At 41.0% G+C, this 22315-nt stretch overlaps 2 protein-coding genes and 2 pseudogenes across 2 annotated transcripts; 3 read left to right on the top strand and 1 right to left on the bottom strand.

Moving 5' to 3' along the window:
* Positions 1-737: 737 nt before the first annotated feature.
* Positions 738-16483, top strand: LOC148929482 (protein FAR1-RELATED SEQUENCE 5-like). The gene is made up of 4 exons (XM_089056865.1): positions 738-747; positions 1445-2210; positions 2342-2611; positions 15280-16483. Exons 1-4 carry the CDS (start codon positions 738-740, stop codon positions 16481-16483), a joined length of 2250 nt encoding a protein of 749 aa, XP_088912991.1.
* On the top strand, positions 4226-6353 carry LOC148929484 (uncharacterized; annotated as a pseudogene).
* LOC148929483 (uncharacterized) lies at positions 9828-11955 on the top strand (annotated as a pseudogene).
* Positions 16484-17409: 926 nt separating the features above from the next.
* Positions 17410-21876, bottom strand: LOC148929481 (uncharacterized). The gene is made up of 11 exons (XM_089056864.1): positions 21828-21876; positions 20611-21389; positions 19819-20494; positions 19554-19714; positions 19055-19252; positions 18755-18952; positions 18538-18689; positions 18286-18466; positions 18081-18203; positions 17875-18018; positions 17410-17778 (listed from the first exon to the last, which is right to left on the bottom strand). The coding sequence occupies exons 1-11, from the start codon at positions 21874-21876 to the stop codon at positions 17410-17412; spliced, it is 3030 nt and encodes a 1009-aa protein (XP_088912990.1).
* Positions 21877-22315: the final 439 nt, after the last annotated feature.

Raw genomic sequence — 22315 nt, 5'->3', positions numbered from 1 at the left:
GGAATCACCTAAATTCCAGAATTCCGAGAGATATCTCGCGCAGATCACCAAACACAAAATGAAGAACACTAATTAAAATATGAATTACCATTTTGTCCTTTCATAATAAACTAATCTAAAAATATTTTTGTGTGGCAAAATCTGGACCACTCATTTAATAAAAATGAGTGGCTGATATTGCATCTCATTTCTCAATTAGCATAAAAAATCTCAATTGATCACAACCCTATATATATATATATATATATATATATATATATATATATATATATATATATATATATATATATATATATATATATATATATATATATAGGGATGGGTTCATATCCTTTTCTAATATTATGTTCTAATGTCCTTTTTAATCTTGGCCCTCCATTTTGTAGATCTAATGACCAAAATAGAGGCTGATTTATTTACTTTTAATCATTAAAAATAACGACAAGGGCTGATTAGGAATACACAATGTAGTTGGTTATGGTAAGTCCTTGATTTTCTCCATCTCTTGATCCTAGCGGTTTTTTTGACAGAAATAAATGATACAAGCTTTATTCTCTGACGAATCTTTTCTCTCTTTAATCTTCGTTGAAGACATTCCAACGTCGACCATTCCAACGTCGACCATTCCAACGTCGACAAAAATCGCTGTTGAAACATTCTCCGTAAACAATTATTTTTGGTTTCTCGTTGAAATCCGTTTTTTTGAGCAATCGTTGATTGATTTCGTGTTCTACAAAATGGAACAAGGTAATTAATTTTCTCCAATCTTCGATTATAAAACCGATTGGCTCACTTGAATACCGATTAGTTGGATTAATTGTTCATTGCAAATAAGTTGTTGTGATCGTTTTTATTTCTATACGTGTTTGTATGTTTGCCGTAAGTTTCATGTATTCCCCAAGGGTTTAGCAATCCTTGTGGGCTAGGGTGTAGTACATAGTAAGTACCACGTCTTCTATTCAAAGTGAACGAGTTTCAGTTAATCCTCTAGGGTTTACAATTCGGGTGGGTTAGGGAGTTCTTTTAACCTATACACATAATGGACATGTAGCATTATTTAATGCCAATAATAGACTCTATAATGAACGATTTAGGATATGTAATGCATATGTTTGGTCAGCCATTTTCTCTCTCGTTTGATCTGATGTCCTTTTTGTGCTTTAATCTGTTGTCGTGTTTAAATGTATTGTGAGAGTTTAATATAATACACTAGGAGTTAGCAGTCATTGGTGGTTAGGGTGTAATATTGTGTTGAGTCAACGACTTTCAGTTTTTTGTATAGGGAGGGTTTAGTTATTCTTTCGGCTACTGTTTGGTATTACTCGACGTATGTAATGTACAAATATTAAATTATAATGCACTATTTCTTATTTGTAATGTACGATTTTTATCATATAATGAAACTTAATTCTAATATGCTTGTTGTTTTGATTTGTATGTATAGTGTTCGTTATACCTGAATGTTCTCCACAATTGAAGCCTGTGATTGGTCAGAAGTTCCAATCCCTAGATTTTGCTTTTGCGTGTTATGATGTGTATGCCCGCGCTGTTGGGTTTGATACGCGCAAACAAGGTATGAGGAAGGCGACGGATGGTGTTACTACTTGGTATTATGTGGTATGCAATAGGGAGGGCTGCAAGAAGTCAAACGAGGAAGACGATGTGAATGCACGCTCTGGTTTTTCTCTTAAACGCAGGCGGCTTTCTAAGCGATGTGGTTGTAAAGCTTCTATATCCTTCAAGTACTTTTCCGAAGCAGGAATACCTGGATATATTATTCACGAGTTCAACGAGGTTCACAACCATTATATGGTGGAGTCGGAGCATCAGCAGTTTATGACACTTAACCGGAAGTTGGATGACGTACATCACAAGTTCATTCTTGACTGTTCCAAGGCTAATATAGGTCCCACCCTTACCTTTAAGGTGTTGAAGGAAATCCTCGGTGGGTTTGATCTAGTCGGTTGCAATCTTGGGGATATCAAGAATACATCTCGCGACATCAAAGCATTCGCACACGGTTGTGACGTGCAGATGGTGTTGGACGACATGGCGAAGAAGAAGGAGTTGTCGGATGCCTTCACATATCACTACGAAGTAAACGCTGCTAACCAGTTGGTTGCCCTTTTTTGGTGTGATGGTTTGATGAAGATGAACTACCATATGTTTGGTGACATAGTGGCGTTTGACTCCACCTACAACACAAACAGGTATACATTATATGCTGTTTGTTTGTACGTTACTGCGTGCATTAGAAAGCCAAAAAGGTGCATTACAACTGTATCCTTATGCATTATTCCGAATTAATTATGCTAATGCTGCATTCTTGTGTGCATCGCAGGTATTGCATGATCTTCACACCTTTCACGGGGAAGGACAATCATGGTAAACCCGTAACATTTGCTGCTGGATTGGTCTGCAACGAGAAAACAGGGGCATTTGCCTGGTTGTTCAAACATTTCGTTGAATGCATGGGTGTAGCCCCCAAAATGATTGTAACCGATCAAGACCTGGGAATGAGATCAGCTATTCAAGAGGTTCTTGTAGGAACTCGACACCGTTGGTGCATGTGGCATATAATGCACAAGTTGGCTTCCAAGGTTCCAGGCAGGTTGCTGACATACTTGGATTTTACATGGTTTTAGAGGGTGGTTATGTATGAATTTGATCATATTTTGTCTATTATTGGACATGTTTATATATACTTCTCTATTATATTGGTATGTTGACCATTTTGTTAAGAATGTGTAGAAAAAAGGTACAAAATATGTGGATGTGCAGCAGCCTTGCTTTGAGACAATATTAACTGGAGATTTTGAAGTCCAATCAGCCTATAATGCATATCAATCTCTTCGTCTTCGAAAGAGCTTCGCGTGGGTATCTTGCACGCCTCAATCGGAGTTCGGTAGAAGAAGTTATGGCCGTTACAAGAACACTGCGCTCTGCAGAAACTTACACCCGGCCGGGTGAATTATTACACTGTAAATTCACCCGGCCGGGTACTGTAACTCAGCGGGAATTGGCCAGAATGGGGTCGAAAATGACCACCCGGCCGGGTGAATTTTGCTCTTTGTAATTCTACCCGGCCGGGTACGTTATTTTGGCGTATTTTCTTGCCAAAAACGCGATTTTTGATGGGAGATTAAAGAGAAAACGCCTAGGGTTCATATCATTCAACATCTACCGCCTCCAACACTCACACACACCGCCAAGAACACTTTGAGAGAGAGAATTGAAGATTGAAGACTTCTAATCGGAAGATTGAAGTTGCAATTTCATAGATTCATTCTCACAGGAGTATCTTAATCTTTTCTCCATGTATTTCATAGAATCTTTTGTTTTGAACATGGTTTTTGTGAAGAACATGAGTAGCTAAATACCTTTTGTAGAATTCTTGGTGAAGATGCACTAATTTCATAGTTTTTATCCAATTAATTTTGTTCTTGCCTTGCTCTTGTAGTTATTTGATTATTCTTGGGTTTATTCCTTTCAATTGCTTGATCACCACTTGATTGTGTAGGATTAATTAAATTAATCGGGAGATGAAATAATTAATCTGGAAATAGGAATAGTTCACACCTTAATGCAATAAAACTCGGGAGAGTTGAGGCTTTGAGTGAGGTCTTGGACCTAATCGAGCTTTTGGGAGTTAGGGGTTTTAGGATTAGAAGGGGACTTCAATCCTAGCACCTAATCTACAGGTTTCTCACCCCGGGAGGGGGTTTAATCTATAATTGTGGTCGACTTAGTAACTCTAGAGACACCAAAAGGTAAGACAATTTGATTGGATAAGAGCTTGGAATTGTGCATCGGATCCTTGGATTCTACATTTTTCTCCATATTATCTTTTCACTCCGTGTTTACTTGCTTTTATTTAATTAATTGTTCATTATATGCTTTCCGTAGTGTTAGAACAAAACCAAACCTTTCCCGATTCTCTAGATAGTAGTCAACATTTGTTCGTGGTAGTTAAGTTGATACAAATTTGTCTCTGTGGGATACGATACTCTTGCTTGCTAATTGCTACACCAGCCCTGTACACTTGCGGGTATCACTTGTGTTAAAATAAGTTGAGTCAAGTTTTTGGCGCCGTTGCCGGGGACTATTTTGTGTCATTAGAGCTTAATATCGTGATAATAATTGAGATTACTAGTCTAGATTTTATTTGCTTTATTTTTATTTTTATTTTTGAGTTCTCTAATCTTAGTGTTTCTTTTCAGGTTGTATGCGCACTCGTTCTCAAGGTCCACCTTTAGAATCCATTGATCACGAGATCGAAGCATCCAACAGGAGGAGGAACGCTCAGAGGAGGTTGACCCAGAGGATCCGTGTTTCTTCACCGGGTCATATGCGTCCACCCTCTCCCGTTCAGAGGACTCCATCACCCACACTGTCTCCACCTCCGTCACCTATACAGTACGAGCATAATTCTCCAATCCTAATGGAGAACAATGAGAACAACAACGAGGATCCTGTTATTCGTCAACTCCGAGATCAGATGGCCAATATGCAGAGGCAGTTGGATGAGCAGAACGCGAGACCACCGGTTCAGCCCGTGCAGAATTTGTATGCATATAGAAGAGTGGCTAATCCACCAATCAATAATGCCGGGATTGCAGCCAACAGCTTTGAGTTAAAGCCGGGGTTGATAAACAGGGCAGAAGCACATGCATTTGGTGGAACAGGTTCAGAAGATGCCAACAAGCACTTGACCAAGTTCATACAAATCAGCAACACGGTGAAGGCTAATGGGGTCTCTGATGATCAGATTCGCCTCAGACTGTTCCCTTTTTCTTTGAAGGATGATGCTAGGGATTGGTACGATAGCATGGATCCCAACTCAGTCGAAACTTGGGATGCAATGGTTGAGCTCTTCTTGGATAAATACTACCCACCGAGCGAGGCACTCAAGCGCCAAGCTGAAGTCATCTCTTATGCAATGCATCCTCAGGAGAATATTCACGAGGCATGGAAGAGATTCAAATACCTGATGAAGAGATGCCCCAACCACGGGTTAAGCCCGGGGCAACAAGTCGTAACTTTCCACAGGGGAGCCACTCCGGAGGCAATACGCGAGTTGAATATGAGCGCAGGGGGGTCACTCCTTAAGTTGGGAGAAGACGATGCATTAGAGGTGATTGAGAGGGTGGCCTCCAACGATGATGGGTGGAAGAATGAGCGAAGTAAAGCCTACAGGGTGGCGTCGGCATCGGATGTTGACAAGATGGACATGATGTCCAAGCAGTTGGATTTCCTGACTAGTAAGTTTGGCTATATGAAAACAGAGCCAACCGGGCTCGAAAGTGAAGCGGTGAATTACGTCCATCAAGGCGGCAACAATCATAATTTCAACAACAACTACCGCCACAATCAAGGGAATCCTAATAATGCCCTACAGCCACCTCCGGGCTTTCAAGTGTCGAATGGACAAATCATCGAGCCGAAGAAGAATGAGCTTGGAGATGTATTGATGACGTTCATGAAGCAGACAGGGGAGATTATGGCCAATTCTGATAAAAGATTGAAGCAGGTAGAGACAGATGTGCAGAGCTTGAGCATTCACATGAAGAGCATAGATACTCAGATGAGCCAGATTTCACAGGCTGTGGGTATTCAATATCAACCGGGCCAGTTTCCCTCACATACCATTGTCAATCCCAAAGACTGCAAGGATTGCAAAGCCATCAGTGCGACCATTCAACCCGATGAAGTGGAAAAAGAGGTAGATGAAGAGAATGCAGAGGATAATGTTGTTGAGAAAGAGAAGAAACAACCTGAACCACCTCGATTGGAGCCATATACTCCTAAGATACCGTTCCCTTGCCGAATCAAGAAGAAGGTTGTGGATGAGAAATTGGAGAAATTGTTGGACATCTTTAGGAAGGTGAATGTGAATATCCCACTAATAGAGGCTCTGCAACAAATGCCTATGTATGCAAGGTTCCTAAAAGACGTGATCTCCAAGAAGAAAAAGTGGGTAGACTACGAAACAGTGAGCATGTCGGAGAATTGTAGTGCCATAATCCAGAAGAAATTGCCGGCAAAGCTTAAGGACCCTGGAAGTTTCAACATATCATGTGTCATTGGTGACGACAAACACACGAAGGCACTTTGTGATTTGGGGGCGAGCATCAACTTGATGCCCCTATCCTTCTTTAGGAAGATGAAAATCGGCACTCTCAAGCCGACTAGAATCACGCTCCAAATGGCCGATAGATCTGTCACCTATCCTGAAGGGATCATAGAAGATGTGTTAGTGCGGGTAAATGACTTTATATTTCCCGTTGATTTTGTCGTGCTTGACATGGAAGAAGATAGGAATGTGCCGCTTATCCTTGGTCGGCCATTCTTAGCGACGGGGAAAGCATTGATTGATGTTTCAAGGGGAGAGCTTACCCTTCGCATGGGCACCAAGCGCCATATATTGTCCATCTACAATGCCATGGGGAGTCCTAAGGTGGAAGAGCTTGCTACGAAGAAAGAGTGCAAAGTTGTGCAAGTTGTACAGGTTCAGAAGGATCAAATGGTAAAGCCCAAGGTCAAGAATATTTTCTTACCACAATATCTATTTGGCCCATGTGGTGGATCGAGTCATTGCAAAGGAAGACGGAAAAAGCTTAAGGAAGTGAAAGACAAGAAAACAGAGGCATCGAGCTTACCCGAGTTTGAGCTGATATCAAATGACAGCATTGTGAAAAAAATATGGTGGAAGAAGAGGTTGGCAATATCATACTTGTCTAGACGCGAAGAAGAAGCCAACATCCCCATTAAAGGGGAAGTGAAATGATAAGCTGTGTGAAGACGTCGAGCCAACGACGATAACCAAAGGCACTATAGGGGAGGTAACCCCTAGTAGGTAACTTTTAGATTGTTTTCGTTTTAGTTTTCCTATCATATAAGTCTCCCTTCTCCACCAACTTTTCAAACTCATTCTTTGCATAGCCTTGAATAAGTTTGGGGGGGGTGATATGGTGGATAGTGAGCCTTATGAGGTATTTTACTGTTTTATCTTTGTTTCATATTGATTAGTTGTCTTTTGTTGCTCTTATTTACGTTTTAGGGTAGATTTGTTTTGCTTTAGACCTCTGTGAGTTATTTTGATTTTGGTTGTTGTGGAGCTGAATTTGAACTTGTTTGAATTCTGGTTTCTTGGGGTAAAGACTAGTTGTTAATGATCAAAACTCCATCCATCTTTTAAGCAATCATGGTCTCTGACTTAAAAGTTTGAGTAATAGGTGCATAAGTAATGAATTGCTTGTTTGCCTTGATTCATGCTATTACCCGAGTGAGATTTGAGCCAAAACTTCATTTTTTGTGTGATTTTATCATATGCTTGTTGTTGTTTCTAGAACTTGCTCCTAATCATATTAAATCTACATAGTGAATGTGAATTTAGGAGATGACGTTAGGCATTCTTTGTTTTCCCCTTCACAAATGTATATTTTTGTCTTAATCCCTAGTTAGCCCTCCTAGCCTAAAAAGTATTCCAATGTTAAATCATTGTTGAGTTACTGTCAAAGTGATAAGCCTACAAACTTGGAAGCACATATGGGGTGAAAAAATGGAGGTATAAGCTAGACGAAGTCTAGAGGAAGAAAAAAAAAAGAAAAAAAATAACAAATTTGTGGAGGTATAAGCTAGACGAAGTCTAGAAGAGTTATTGGTTGGGTTCCTAAATAAGTGGGGACCGGATGGGAGGAAGAAGTTCGACAAAGTCTTACTTATCTGAGGTTTGTTATGGGAAATGGTCTTTTGTTGGGATTTGTAATATGCGAGTACTTGGGCTTCTCTTACTTTTCAGCCACTTTAGCCAAAATGTTCCCTACCGTCCAAAAAGCCACGTTACAACCTTAATAAAGTCCTTTCTGATTTTAAATTCACAATCACATTCTAGTAGAGGAGATGTTTGATTTGGAACAAGCCTATGGTAAACACTACTTGTATTTTGAGTTGAGAGTATTATTTCTATACATATACTTTTGAGAGTGAGATACACATACACAAATCTTGAGAGATGCATGAATCCAAGGTGATATACGAGTTAGTAGTAAAAGTGCACTCGACGGCTTGACTTGATAGAATTTGTATTTTGATATGCTCTTTTATTCCATACTCTTTGAAACAATGATGATGTCTAAACCCCTTTAAATCCAAGTCTTCTTTTAGTTCTTTTTCTTCATTGCTCGAGGACTAGCAATTATTTAAGTTTGGGGGAGTTGACATACTTGGATTTTACATGGTTTTAGAGGGTGGTTATGTATGAATTTGATCATATTTTGTCTATTATTGGACATGTTTATATATACTTCTCTATTATATTGGTATGTTGACCATTTTGTTAAGAATGTGTAGAAAAAAAGGTACAAAATATGTGGATGTGCAGCAGCCTTGCTTTGAGACAATATTAACTGGAGATTTTGAAGTCCAATCAGCCTATAATGCATATCAATCTCTTCGTCTTCGAAAGAGCTTCGCGTGGGTATCTTGCACGCCTCAATCGGAGTTCGGTAGAAGAAGTTATGGCCGTTACAAGAACACTGCGCTCTGCAGAAACTTACACCCGGCCGGGTGAATTATTACACTGTAAATTCACCCGGCCGGGTACTGTAACTCAGCGGGAATTGGCCAGAATGGGGTCGAAAATGACCACCCGGCCGGGTGAATTTTGCTCTTTGTAATTCTACCCGGCCGGGTACGTTATTTTGGCGTATTTTCTTGCCAAAAACGCGATTTTTGATGGGAGATTAAAGAGAAAACGCCTAGGGTTCATATCATTCAACATCTACCGCCTCCAACACTCACACACACCGCCAAGAACACTTTGAGAGAGAGAATTGAAGATTGAAGACTTCTAATCGGAAGATTGAAGTTGCAATTTCATAGATTCATTCTCACAGGAGTATCTTAATCTTTTCTCCATGTATTTCATAGAATCTTTTGTTTTGAACATGGTTTTTGTGAAGAACATGAGTAGCTAAATACCTTTTGTAGAATTCTTGGTGAAGATGCACTAATTTCATAGTTTTTATCCAATTAATTTTGTTCTTGCCTTGCTCTTGTAGTTATTTGATTATTCTTGGGTTTATTCCTTTCAATTGCTTGATCACCACTTGATTGTGTAGGATTAATTAAATTAATCGGGAGATGAAATAATTAATCTGGAAATAGGAATAGTTCACACCTTAATGCAATAAAACTCGGGAGAGTTGAGGCTTTGAGTGAGGTCTTGGACCTAATCGAGCTTTTGGGAGTTAGGGGTTTTAGGATTAGAAGGGGACTTCAATCCTAGCACCTAATCTACAGGTTTCTCACCCCGGGAGGGGGTTTAATCTATAATTGTGATCGACTTAGTAACTCTAGAGACACCAAAAGGTAAGACAATTTGATTGGATAAGAGCTTGGAATTGTGCATCGGATCCTTGGATTCTACATTTTTCTCCATATTATCTTTTCACTCCGTGTTTACTTGCTTTTATTTAATTAATTGTTCATTATATGCTTTCCGTAGTGTTAGAACAAAACCAAACCTTTCCCGATTCTCTAGATAGTAGTCAACATTTGTTCGTGGTAGTTAAGTTGATACAAATTTGTCTCTGTGGGATACGATACTCTTGCTTGCTAATTGCTACACCAGCCCTGTACACTTGCGGGTATCACTTGTGTTAAAATAAGTTGAGTCAAGTTTTTGGCGCCGTTGCCGGGGACTATTTTGTGTCATTAGAGCTTAATATCGTGATAATAATTGAGATTACTAGTCTAGATTTTATTTGCTTTATTTTTATTTTTATTTTTGAGTTCTCTAATCTTAGTGTTTCTTTTCAGGTTGTATGCGCACTCGTTCTCAAGGTCCACCTTTAGAATCCATTGATCACGAGATCGAAGCATCCAACAGGAGGAGGAACGCTCAGAGGAGGTTGACCCAGAGGATCCGTGTTTCTTCACCGGGTCATATGCGTCCACCCTCTCCCGTTCAGAGGACTCCATCACCCACACTGTCTCCACCTCCGTCACCTATACAGTACGAGCATAATTCTCCAATCCTAATGGAGAACAATGAGAACAACAACGAGGATCCTGTTATTCGTCAACTCCGAGATCAGATGGCCAATATGCAGAGGCAGTTGGATGAGCAGAACGCGAGACCACCGGTTCAGCCCGTGCAGAATTTGTATGCATATAGAAGAGTGGCTAATCCACCAATCAATAATGCCGGGATTGCAGCCAACAGCTTTGAGTTAAAGCCGGGGTTGATAAACAGGGCAGAAGCACATGCATTTGGTGGAACAGGTTCAGAAGATGCCAACAAGCACTTGACCAAGTTCATACAAATCAGCAACACGGTGAAGGCTAATGGGGTCTCTGATGATCAGATTCGCCTCAGACTGTTCCCTTTTTCTTTGAAGGATGATGCTAGGGATTGGTACGATAGCATGGATCCCAACTCAGTCGAAACTTGGGATGCAATGGTTGAGCTCTTCTTGGATAAATACTACCCACCGAGCGAGGCACTCAAGCGCCAAGCTGAAGTCATCTCTTATGCAATGCATCCTCAGGAGAATATTCACGAGGCATGGAAGAGATTCAAATACCTGATGAAGAGATGCCCCAACCACGGGTTAAGCCCGGGGCAACAAGTCGTAACTTTCCACAGGGGAGCCACTCCGGAGGCAATACGCGAGTTGAATATGAGCGCGGGGGGGTCACTCCTTAAGTTGGGAGAAGACGATGCATTAGAGGTGATTGAGAGGGTGGCCTCCAACGATGATGGGTGGAAGAATGAGCGAAGTAAAGCCTACAGGGTGGCGTCGGCATCGGATGTTGACAAGATGGACATGATGTCCAAGCAGTTGGATTTCCTGACTAGTAAGTTTGGCTATATGAAAACAGAGCCAACCGGGCTCGAAAGTGAAGCGGTGAATTACGTCCATCAAGGCGGCAACAATCATAATTTCAACAACAACTACCGCCACAATCAAGGGAATCCTAATAATGCCCTACAGCCACCTCCGGGCTTTCAAGTGTCGAATGGACAAATCATCGAGCCGAAGAAGAATGAGCTTGGAGATGTATTGATGACGTTCATGAAGCAGACAGGGGAGATTATGGCCAATTCTGATAAAAGATTGAAGCAGGTAGAGACAGATGTGCAGAGCTTGAGCATTCACATGAAGAGCATAGATACTCAGATGAGCCAGATTTCACAGGCTGTGGGTATTCAATATCAACCGGGCCAGTTTCCCTCACATACCATTGTCAATCCCAAAGACTGCAAGGATTGCAAAGCCATCAGTGCGACCATTCAACCCGATGAAGTGGAAAAAGAGGTAGATGAAGAGAATGCAGAGGATAATGTTGTTGAGAAAGAGAAGAAACAACCTGAACCACCTCGATTGGAGCCATATACTCCTAAGATACCGTTCCCTTGCCGAATCAAGAAGAAGGTTGTGGATGAGAAATTGGAGAAATTGTTGGACATCTTTAGGAAGGTGAATGTGAATATCCCACTAATAGAGGCTCTGCAACAAATGCCTATGTATGCAAGGTTCCTAAAAGACGTGATCTCCAAGAAGAAAAAGTGGGTAGACTACGAAACAGTGAGCATGTCGGAGAATTGTAGTGCCATAATCCAGAAGAAATTGCCGGCAAAGCTTAAGGACCCTGGAAGTTTCAACATATCATGTGTCATTGGTGACGACAAACACACGAAGGCACTTTGTGATTTGGGGGCGAGCATCAACTTGATGCCCCTATCCTTCTTTAGGAAGATGAAAATCGGCACTCTCAAGCCGACTAGAATCACGCTCCAAATGGCCGATAGATCTGTCACCTATCCTGAAGGGATCATAGAAGATGTGTTAGTGCGGGTAAATGACTTTATATTTCCCGTTGATTTTGTCGTGCTTGACATGGAAGAAGATAGGAATGTGCCGCTTATCCTTGGTCGGCCATTCTTAGCGACGGGGAAAGCATTGATTGATGTTTCAAGGGGAGAGCTTACCCTTCGCATGGGCACCAAGCGCCATATATTGTCCATCTACAATGCCATGGGGAGTCCTAAGGTGGAAGAGCTTGCTACGAAGAAAGAGTGCAAAGTTGTGCAAGTTGTACAGGTTCAGAAGGATCAAATGGTAAAGCCCAAGGTCAAGAATATTTTCTTACCACAATATCTATTTGGCCCATGTGGTGGATCGAGTCATTGCAAAGGAAGACGGAAAAAGCTTAAGGAAGTGAAAGACAAGAAAACAGAGGCATCGAGCTTACCCGAGTTTGAGCTGATATCAAATGACAGCATTGTGAAAAAAATATGGTGGAAGAAGAGGTTGGCAATATCATACTTGTCTAGACGCGAAGAAGAAGCCAACATCCCCATTAAAGGGGAAGTGAAATGATAAGCTGTGTGAAGACGTCGAGCCAACGACGATAACCAAAGGCACTATAGGGGAGGTAACCCCTAGTAGGTAACTTTTAGATTGTTTTCGTTTTAGTTTGCCTATCATATAAGTCTCCCTTCTCCACCAACTTTTCAAACTCATTCTTTGCATAGCCTTGAATAAGTTTGGGGGGGGTGATATGGTGGATAGTGAGCCTTATGAGGTATTTTACTGTTTTATCTTTGTTTCATATTGATTAGTTGTCTTTTGTTGCTCTTATTTACGTTTTAGGGTAGATTTGTTTTGCTTTAGACCTCTGTGAGTTATTTTGATTTTGGTTGTTGTGGAGCTGAATTTGAACTTGTTTGAATTCTGGTTTCTTGGGGTAAAGACTAGTTGTTAATGATCAAAACTCCATCCATCTTTTAAGCAATCATGGTCTCTGACTTAAAAGTTTGAGTAATAGGTGCATAAGTAATGAATTGCTTGTTTGCCTTGATTCATGCTATTACCCGAGTGAGATTTGAGCCAAAACTTCATTTTTTGTGTGATTTTATCATATGCTTGTTGTTGTTTCTAGAACTTGCTCCTAATCATATTAAATCTACATAGTGAATGTGAATTTAGGAGATGACGTTAGGCATTCTTTGTTTTCCCCTTCACAAATGTATATTTTTGTCTTAATCCCTAGTTAGCCCTCCTAGCCTAAAAAGTATTCCAATGTCAAATCATTGTTGAGTTACTGTCAAAGTGATAAGCCTACAAACTTGGAAGCACATATGGGGTGAAAAAATGGAGTTATAAGCTAGACGAAGTCTAGAGGAAGAAAAAAAAAAGAAAAAAAATAACAAATTTGTGGAGGTATAAGCTAGACGAAGTCTAGAAGAGTTATTGGTTGGGTTCCTAAATAAGTGGGGACCGGATGGGAGGAAGAAGTTCGACAAAGTCTTACTTATCTGAGGTTTGTTATGGGAAATGGTCTTTTGTTGGGATTTGTAATATGCGAGTACTTGGGCTTCTCTTACTTTTCAGCCACTTTAGCCAAAATGTTCCCTACCGTCCAAAAAGCCACGTTACAACCTTAATAAAGTCCTTTCTGATTTTAAATTCACAATCACATTCTAGTAGAGGAGATGTTTGATTTGGAACAAGCCTATGGTAAACACTACTTGTATTTTGAGTTGAGAGTATTATTTCTATACATATACTTTTGAGAGTGAGATACACATACACAAATCTTGAGAGATGCATGAATCCAAGGTGATATACGAGTTAGTAGTAAAAGTGCACTCGACGGCTTGACTTGATAGAATTTGTATTTTGATATGCTCTTTTATTCCATACTCTTTGAAACAATGATGATGTCTAAACCCCTTTAAATCCAAGTCTTCTTTTAGTTCTTTTTCTTCATTGCTCGAGGACTAGCAATTATTTAAGTTTGGGGGAGTTGACATACTTGGATTTTACATGGTTTTAGAGGGTGGTTATGTATGAATTTGATCATATTTTGTCTATTATTGGACATGTTTATATATACTTCTCTATTATATTGGTATGTTGACCATTTTGTTAAGAATGTGTAGAAAAAAAGGTACAAAATATGTGGATGTGCAGCAGCCTTGCTTTGAGACAATATTAACTGGAGATTTTGAAGTCCAATCAGCCTATAATGCATATCAATCTCTTCGTCTTCGAAAGAGCTTCGCGTGGGTATCTTGCACGCCTCAATCGGAGTTCGGTAGAAGAAGTTATGGCCGTTACAAGAACACTGCGCTCTGCAGAAACTTACACCCGGCCGGGTGAATTATTACACTGTAAATTCACCCGGCCGGGTACTGTAACTCAGCGGGAATTGGCCAGAATGGGGTCGAAAATGACCACCCGGCCGGGTGAATTTTGCTCTTTGTAATTCTACCCGGCCGGGTACGTTATTTTGGCGTATTTTCTTGCCAAAAACGCGATTTTTGATGGGAGATTAAAGAGAAAACGCCTAGGGTTCATATCATTCAACATCTACCGCCTCCAACACTCACACACACCGCCAAGAACACTTTGAGAGAGAGAATTGAAGATTGAAGACTTCTAATCGGAAGATTGAAGTTGCAATTTCATAGATTCATTCTCACAGGAGTATCTTAATCTTTTCTCCATGTATTTCATAGAATCTTTTGTTTTGAACATGGTTTTTGTGAAGAACATGAGTAGCTAAATACCTTTTGTAGAATTCTTGGTGAAGATGCACTAATTTCATAGTTTTTATCCAATTAATTTTGTTCTTGCCTTGCTCTTGTAGTTATTTGATTATTCTTGGGTTTATTCCTTTCAATTGCTTGATCACCACTTGATTGTGTAGGATTAATTAAATTAATCGGGAGATGAAATAATTAATCTGGAAATAGGAATAGTTCACACCTTAATGCAATAAAACTCGGGAGAGTTGAGGCTTTGAGTGAGGTCTTGGACCTAATCGAGCTTTTGGGAGTTAGGGGTTTTAGGATTAGAAGGGGACTTCAATCCTAGCACCTAATCTACAGGTTTCTCACCCCGGGAGGGGGTTTAATCTATAATTGTGGTCGACTTAGTAACTCTAGAGACACCAAAAGGTAAGACAATTTGATTGGATAAGAGCTTGGAATTGTGCATCGGATCCTTGGATTCTACATTTTTCTCCATATTATCTTTTCACTCCGTGTTTACTTGCTTTTATTTAATTAATTGTTCATTATATGCTTTCCGTAGTGTTAGAACAAAACCAAACCTTTCCCGATTCTCTAGATAGTAGTCAACATTTGTTCGTGGTAGTTAAGTTGATACAAATTTGTCTCTGTGGGATACGATACTCTTGCTTGCTAATTGCTACACCAGCCCTGTACACTTGCGGGTATCACTTGTGTTAAAATAAGTTGAGTCAGTTGCTTAGGGACGAAGATTTCAAGAAGGAATTCAATGCATGCGTTTGGTCGGACTTGCTTGAACCTGATGAATTTGAAGAGGAGTGGAATGGAGTGATTGAGCGTTATGAGCTGGAAGACGTTGATTGGTTGAACACATTGTACGAGTATAGACAGATGTGGATACCGGCATACTTCAGAGATTTCCCACTCGGTTCGATGATTAGGACTACGTCCATATCAGAATCTGAAAACAGTTTCTACAAAAATTTTATGAAGCCCCGAGCGAACCTTGCCGAATTATACTTGTATTTCAACAATGCTCTGACCTTTCAGCGGAATGCTAGAACAAAGCTGGACTACAACGATGCTACTTCCGTGCCCATACTGGCCACTAAGTTGGGTTTCGAGAAACATGCTGCGACGATTTACACAGACAGTATGTTCAGGAAGATACAAGAAGAAATTGTTGATGGGAATGACAGATGCCGTGTGCTTGGTTTTTCATCAACAGATACGATTGACACGTACAAGCTTGGGGATAGCCGACGGAATTCGTATTCCGTGACACACAACAAGACTGACGAATCATACTCGTGCAACTGCAAATTGTTCGGTAGGCAGGGCTATTTGTGTTGCCACATTTTTTTCCTATTCAGGAACAATGAAGTGTCAAAAATTCCAGAGAGGTACTGCAACAACCGATGGATGAAGACTCCCTTAGCCAAGGGCGTACATGGATTTGATGTCACCGTGGATACAATGTCCACCGTAGATACAAGGTCTACCGTTGACGATAGGCAGACTGTTACCAATCAAGGAATATCCCTGTTCTACGGTTTTATTCGACGCTTTGAGAGTGACATTGAAGTCCTTTGTGGTTTCGTAAGTGGTTTGGAAGAACTTGGTAATTCTCTTCAAGGTGGAACTCCTCCGACCTCTGCTTTTGAAAAGAGGCGCATGATTGAAGAATTTTACGGAATGCCAAGGCCTGAAGTTGTAGAGGTCCATCCTCCGGATGTTGTAAAGACGAAGGGTCATGCTAGCAGCTCCGCGAGCCGACTGGTTTCAAAGAGAGAAAAGGCTATAAAGGAGGCAGCTAGACCTCTTAGACGTTGTAAGGCGTGTGATGAGTTGGGCCATCACGACTCTAGAAACTGTCCAATGCTTAAAGAGATGGAGAAGGAGAAAGCGCACAGTAAAGGCAAGCGGAAAGCTTGATGTGTTTTGTAACGAATAAAATACCGTTTTATTTGCAGCGCTGGCGTAATTTTTTTCCTAACAACTCCTTCGAGTTGTCATGTTTACTGTTCGTTATCGACTTATAACCTTGCATTAATAAGGATATTATATGCATCACTCCCTAAATTCATTCCATTAGTTGATTTTCTTTGCTTTGTGCATAAACGCAGTTATAGGCTTGCATTAATTAGAATGTTCTATGCATCACTATGTCGGTTTGTTCCATTAGTCGAGTTCGTTGATAATGTGCATTCTCTAAAAATATCCTTGCATTAGTAAGAATGTTCTATGCATTACTCCGTTTTTTGGTATGACGTGTATGTGCGTTATCATATCTTGGACTTGCATTAAACACGTCATACTGCGCAGCACTCTCGGTTATCTTTTAGATCACATTTTACTTTCCATTATCGAAGTACAACCTTGCATTAGTAAGGATGTTCTATGCATCACTCTGAGGTTTTTTTCCATTAGTCTAGTTCGATGATAATGTGCATTAATTATAGCTATCCTTGCATTATTTTCGATGATCTATGCATCACTCCATTTATTTGCATTACACAAGCCATATTGCGCAGCACTGTGGTTTATTTATTCCATTACTCCATTAATCTGTTAATATGCATTATCGTTTCATATCATTACATTAATAGTGCTATGTTGTGCATTACTCTCGGTTATTTCATCCATTGCTGATTAAGCAACAATTATCCCTACGATTGTTGATGTATAAGTTAATCCGTTAGCACTGCAATACTAAACACAATAGTACCAAAATATGCATCAGTTAACAAAACAAGTGTATGGTTCAAAGTGTTCGTCATTTGACCAAATCAAAATAAGTTACCCCATTCTAACAGTCTTCAACTTAAAATCCACATTGTTTCTAATCAGTACTCTTGCAATCAATCCAGCCCAAACTCGTCGGCCCACTTATCGAAATTGAACTTTGCCGGCTTCTCTTTCCAGAACTTGGCGGCGTAAGAGAGGTTGGTGTCGCGCTCAGAATTGTGTGTAGAAGACAGCAGTGCATTTGCTACCTTAATTCGGTACATTTCCAGATTTTTGGTCCCGTTGCCGGTGAATCCACACTGCCAATCTTTGTCCTTTCCGCCGAAATAAGTCTCCATGTGCCGCATGATGTACACCCCCGTCTCCACAGATGGCTCGTTTCTCCTCCAAGTCATAGCCACCACATGTGTCTTACATTTTCGGACCTCGGCTGCCTTTTGATTAGCCTTCAACTTCACGAGCGCTTCTGCAAAAAATTGTTTCTGTAACAAATTCCCAAAGAAAAACCGTTAGCAACATAAATAATGCACAGTTATCCGAATGTAATGCAACTTAATGGAATACCCTCAAACACACACCAGAAGGGATGGAGTTTTCCCATATTTTGCCTTGAAAGATTTGTGAGAGTCAGCCAACGTGTGGTCGATGATGTTCATGTTGCCATCCGGCAGATCAAAGCACACCACATACTGATGGGTAGAACCCCAAACCGGGAAGAAAAACTGTACAAATGTAAATAGGTTAACGTATGTAAATCAGATGGGTTAAGCGTAATAGAATTTACCATGTCATAGTTCTCCCATTTAAAGATTCCCGTTCCCAGTACATCATCGAACAACCGAGTCCAGAATGTCTCCCTCAACTGGTCCTCTGACCATTCAGCCGGGGTATCAATCACGGTGTGTCTCTACAGTGTAATGTGGTAAACAAGTTAATTATGTATAATTGCAATACTAATTACCATCCAGGGCACAAGGTATTTCACTAACGCATGGTTTTGTCGAGAAGAAGACCCTTGCAACTGTTTCAGGAGCTTTGAGCTTCTCCATGTTATTCAAGTGGGCACTCCAAGTGTCTACAATGGCTGGGCTAATGCGCTTGAACGGTGCCAGGGACGCGAATTCAATATGCATTGTCGTGATACAGTCGTCTACGTAGACAACCGTCTCCCTACACATGAATAAAGTGTGTATAAGTAACCCATTTCAAACGAAATAGTCAAGCAAACCAAAAAAACGTACTTATTCGCTTCCGCTGTGCTCAGCACCCAATAGTATAACGACTTGTCCGCATAGTTTGGCTTTGCCGTTATTGTAATCGCCCGGTTGTGGAAAGGAGAACGGGCAGCCAGACTGGCTGTCCTGAAACGGGTTGATGCCAGCTTCCCGGGATCCTGCAATAATAGGTGACATGGTTATTACAGTTCATCCGCAACCCTACTTTTTAAATACAACATACCTCAAAATCACCATCTGGAGTGTCCAAGCAGGACACAGCAACTCCCTTTCCCTTTCCAGCCACACCATGTGGAGCAACACTCTTTCCCTTTCCGTCACCCACCCTTCCAGCACCCTCATTTCCAGCAACAACTTCAGGTTCGTTGGTTTTTTCTCCCACACCAATCTCAAGACCCTTTGCAGCAACTGGGACAATATTCTATGCACGAAAAACACCATGCAATGCATTAAACACCATGTAATGCATTAAACACACCATATAATGCATAATAAGTATTGTATACTTCAAAATCCAACATACCTCAAAATCACCATCTGGAGTGTCCAAGCAGGACACAGCAACTCCCTTTCCCTTTCCAGCCACACCCTGTGGAGCAACACTCTTTCCCTTTCCGTCACCCACCTTTCCAGCACCCTCATTTCCAGCAACAACTTCAGGTTCGTTGGTTTTTTCTCCCACACCAATCTCAAGACCCTTTGCAGCAACTGGGACAATTTTCTATGCACGAAAAAAACCATGTAATGCATTAAACACCATGTAATGCATTAAACACACCATATAATGCATAATAATTATTGTATACTTCACCCAAAAACACCATGTAATGCATTGAACACCCCATATAATGCGCACCAACAATACCATGTCGTGCATTAAACACACCATGTTGTTATGGTTAATAAAGCCTATATAATGCACACCAATGAATACTTTTAATGAATGAACACTTGAATTCAATGCAGGAAACCGGTCAAATAATGCACAAATTTTTTTTAATAACATTTATTAAAGGAATTACTTTAGTATTGGCAGCCCGTTTTCCCTTCAACTCCTTACGACCTACAGCCCTATCAGATGGAATCTCACTGCGTTCCAGGATCTGTTTTCCCTTCGCCTTCTTTGTTTTGCCTTTATCTCCGCATTCTCCTTTACTATCACCTGCCAAACTGGGCTTGTCTCCTGACAAAAGTACATAATGAGTGAATTATGCTTTAATCCAGCAAAAAAAACTGCATACAATGCGTTGAAAACTGTACAAAAAATAGCATCACTATCATACTCACCTCCAGCACCATCAGCTCCCGTCTCCTCGGCATTAGTGTTTTCCTGTTCCCGAGAACAACCCTCTGCCCGTGGTTCTTTCTGCGTAGCAAAAGGGTCCGGACACTCAAACCCATCCAAGACGAAAGATGGCCTATCAAATCCCCTGGTGATTGTTTTCTTTTTGTCGTATGCCTGCATCATCTTCTCCATTTCTGCAATCCACTCGGGACTGTATTCTTCCTCGTCTTCCCTCGCTTGTGTTAGTCTTGTCACGATTTCCTCATCTTCCACAGGCTTGTCATCTTCCATCCCTAACAACTTCAAGCCAATCTGACTCCCCACTCGGATGCACCCATCGTCAAGCAGTTCAATAGGTATCTGCTTAAAATCGTCGACCCACCTCGCAATGGCATGTCCCATCAAAGAACTCGAGGCTACAAAACGATCTCTGAGTCTCTTCGCCTTGTTCCTGCTTGGGGTTCCACTGTCTCCCCTATACACAGCGTCTACCCTCCTTGCTTCCTCGTCGGTAAGGTACTGATGTTTGTCAATGCGGCCCTCTAACCTCCCCGTTCCGAACTGATCAATCTCCGCATCTTCCCTTTGCTTTAGTGTCTCCGCTGTCCAACCTTTTATAGTGGGCCAAGCACGCTCGACTCGCCTCCGTATGTGAACTACACGGTCCACGTACGCACACTGACACAAAAACAATGCACAGTAAAGGCTATTTTAATGCAACATATTGGGTTCATTAATGCAGCACAAAGTAATGCATGAACTGTATCATATAATGCAATGGTACAATTACCTACCAAAAGAAAATGTATTGGCCCTGTGAAGTATGCAGTATCCCCCCTGGCCCAGCCCGGATAAGTGACTTCCAGCACGGATAAGACGTAACCGCACCAATTCATGTCACTGATAGCCTCCACATCGTCTATAAAGTGTAGTATCTTTGGCTTGCAATTGCCATCTGAAGGAGTCTCCATCAAGGCATTCTCCAGTAAGAACATGAATAGACGCTTGAAGACCGGACCACCATCAGTTTCTTCCTTAATCATGTTTGCAACATCTGTCGCGTTCAGCTTGTACCGAGACTTTTTACACCGCGCAGCAACCATATCGTTGAACTCGAAGTTTGATTGATATTCTTCCTTGCGGGCAATCTGAATCCGCCCTCTCGGGAAGCCCAATGTAAGGTGGACATCATCCTCATCTAGTGTTAGGCGGTCGCCACAAGATAATGGAATCTCGCACCGAGCCAGATTTAACGACTTCAACACCCGGTAAGCTAGGTAACCAGGGTACTCACTGATGTTGAAATCTAGGACAGCGCCAAAACCCAGTTCGATCACGGCCTCCTTCTGACGGGGAGTCAGGTTTTGTATACACGATATGAACTCGGTTGGGTTTTGACGACAGTAAAGGTGGTCGGCTTTCTTCCCCCTGGGTTTCTTTTTCTCCAATGGTTCATTGAGTGAACTTGATGCAGCCTCTTCCACGGCTAACCTTTTCCGCAGTTTCTCAGCCAATCCTATGGGAATAACATCATCTACGGCTTGGTCAAAGTCAGTCCGACGTTGCTTGGAACCTGCCCAAAACAGGTAAAAACATGTTTTAAACCTAACAATCTATGCGTTGAAGAAAGTAATGCACGCCATGTATATTTGGAAATGCACAGAACTGAAGCTGTAATTCACATAACACAAACATTTCTGCATATGATTTCCTACAGGTATGGATCAGGCAAATTCATGCCTGGCTGCCACATTAAATAAGTAATGCATGTCATCTTTTTACCAATGGACAGAACTGAATATATAATGCATAAACCCAAGCATACCCATACATCACTTACACAAGGGATGCTTCCAACAACTACATGCCAAATCACCACAGAACATAAATTCCATCTACTCTATGCGTTTAAGTAAGTAATGCAAACCATCTATTTTGTAATTGTCAAAACTAAAGATGTAATGCACAAACTAGAATAATAATCCACATAAATGATGGAAACGTGCATAACCTTCATTCTGTTCTGGCTGGCTTTTGTAAAGGCGTGCTCTTTTAGTCATTGTATATCTGCGCGACGACAGGGGAAAAATTGGTGAGTTTTTCTGCCTTACCTGCGCTTGGTTTCACCCAAATATTGCTGAAAAGTGTAAAAAAAGCCCGGAAAAACAAGAACGTATTTTTTGCATTAAACCACCGGGAAAACCCAGATCCAAAGCAGAGAAGTAATTGTTATATCAAGGATTAACCATACCCTATCCCTACCAACCCCAATTTAAACTTTCCCAACAAGATCGAGGCAAATAATTTTGTGCATTATTTCGAACATACACTGAAGAATCGTTTTTTCAGAGTTTTTGTGACTTCAATCGATTTTTAAGACTGTTTGTGCCTAACAAACCAAAAAAAAGGAAACAAACCTGGATTTTGGGAGGAGATGTTTCGACTTCCGACGACGAAGAGCGCGTAGTGTTTTCAAGTCAGGAATCGTCCAGCGACGTA

This window comes from Salvia hispanica, chromosome 4, assembly GCF_029641045.1.
Source record: "Salvia hispanica isolate PSC_SH4W2 chromosome 4, Shi_PSC_v1, whole genome shotgun sequence".
In the NCBI taxonomy this organism is placed as follows: Eukaryota; Viridiplantae; Streptophyta; class Magnoliopsida; order Lamiales; family Lamiaceae; genus Salvia; species Salvia hispanica.
The sequence above is the reverse complement of the archived record's forward strand: the minus strand, read 5'-3'. Positions and strand labels throughout refer to the sequence as shown.

Coding starts and splice junctions, on each gene's coding strand:
- LOC148929482 (XM_089056865.1), top strand. Junction 2,211..2,341: donor TCCACCTACAACACAAACAG/GTATACATTATA, acceptor TGTGCATCGCAG/GTATTGCATGATCTTCACAC. Junction 2,612..15,279: donor GCTTCCAAGGTTCCAGGCAG/GTTGCTGACATA, acceptor AAATAAGTTGAG/TCAGTTGCTTAGGGACGAAG.
- LOC148929481 (XM_089056864.1), bottom strand. CDS start 21,876: ATGACTAAAAGAGCACGCCTTTACAAAAGCCAGCCAGAACAGAATGAA. Junction 18,953..19,054: donor CTCCAGATGGTGATTTTGAG/GTATGTTGGATT, acceptor TTTCGTGCATAG/AATATTGTCCCAGTTGCTGC. Junction 18,467..18,537: donor AGCACAGCGGAAGCGAATAA/GTACGTTTTTTT, acceptor ATTCATGTGTAG/GGAGACGGTTGTCTACGTAG.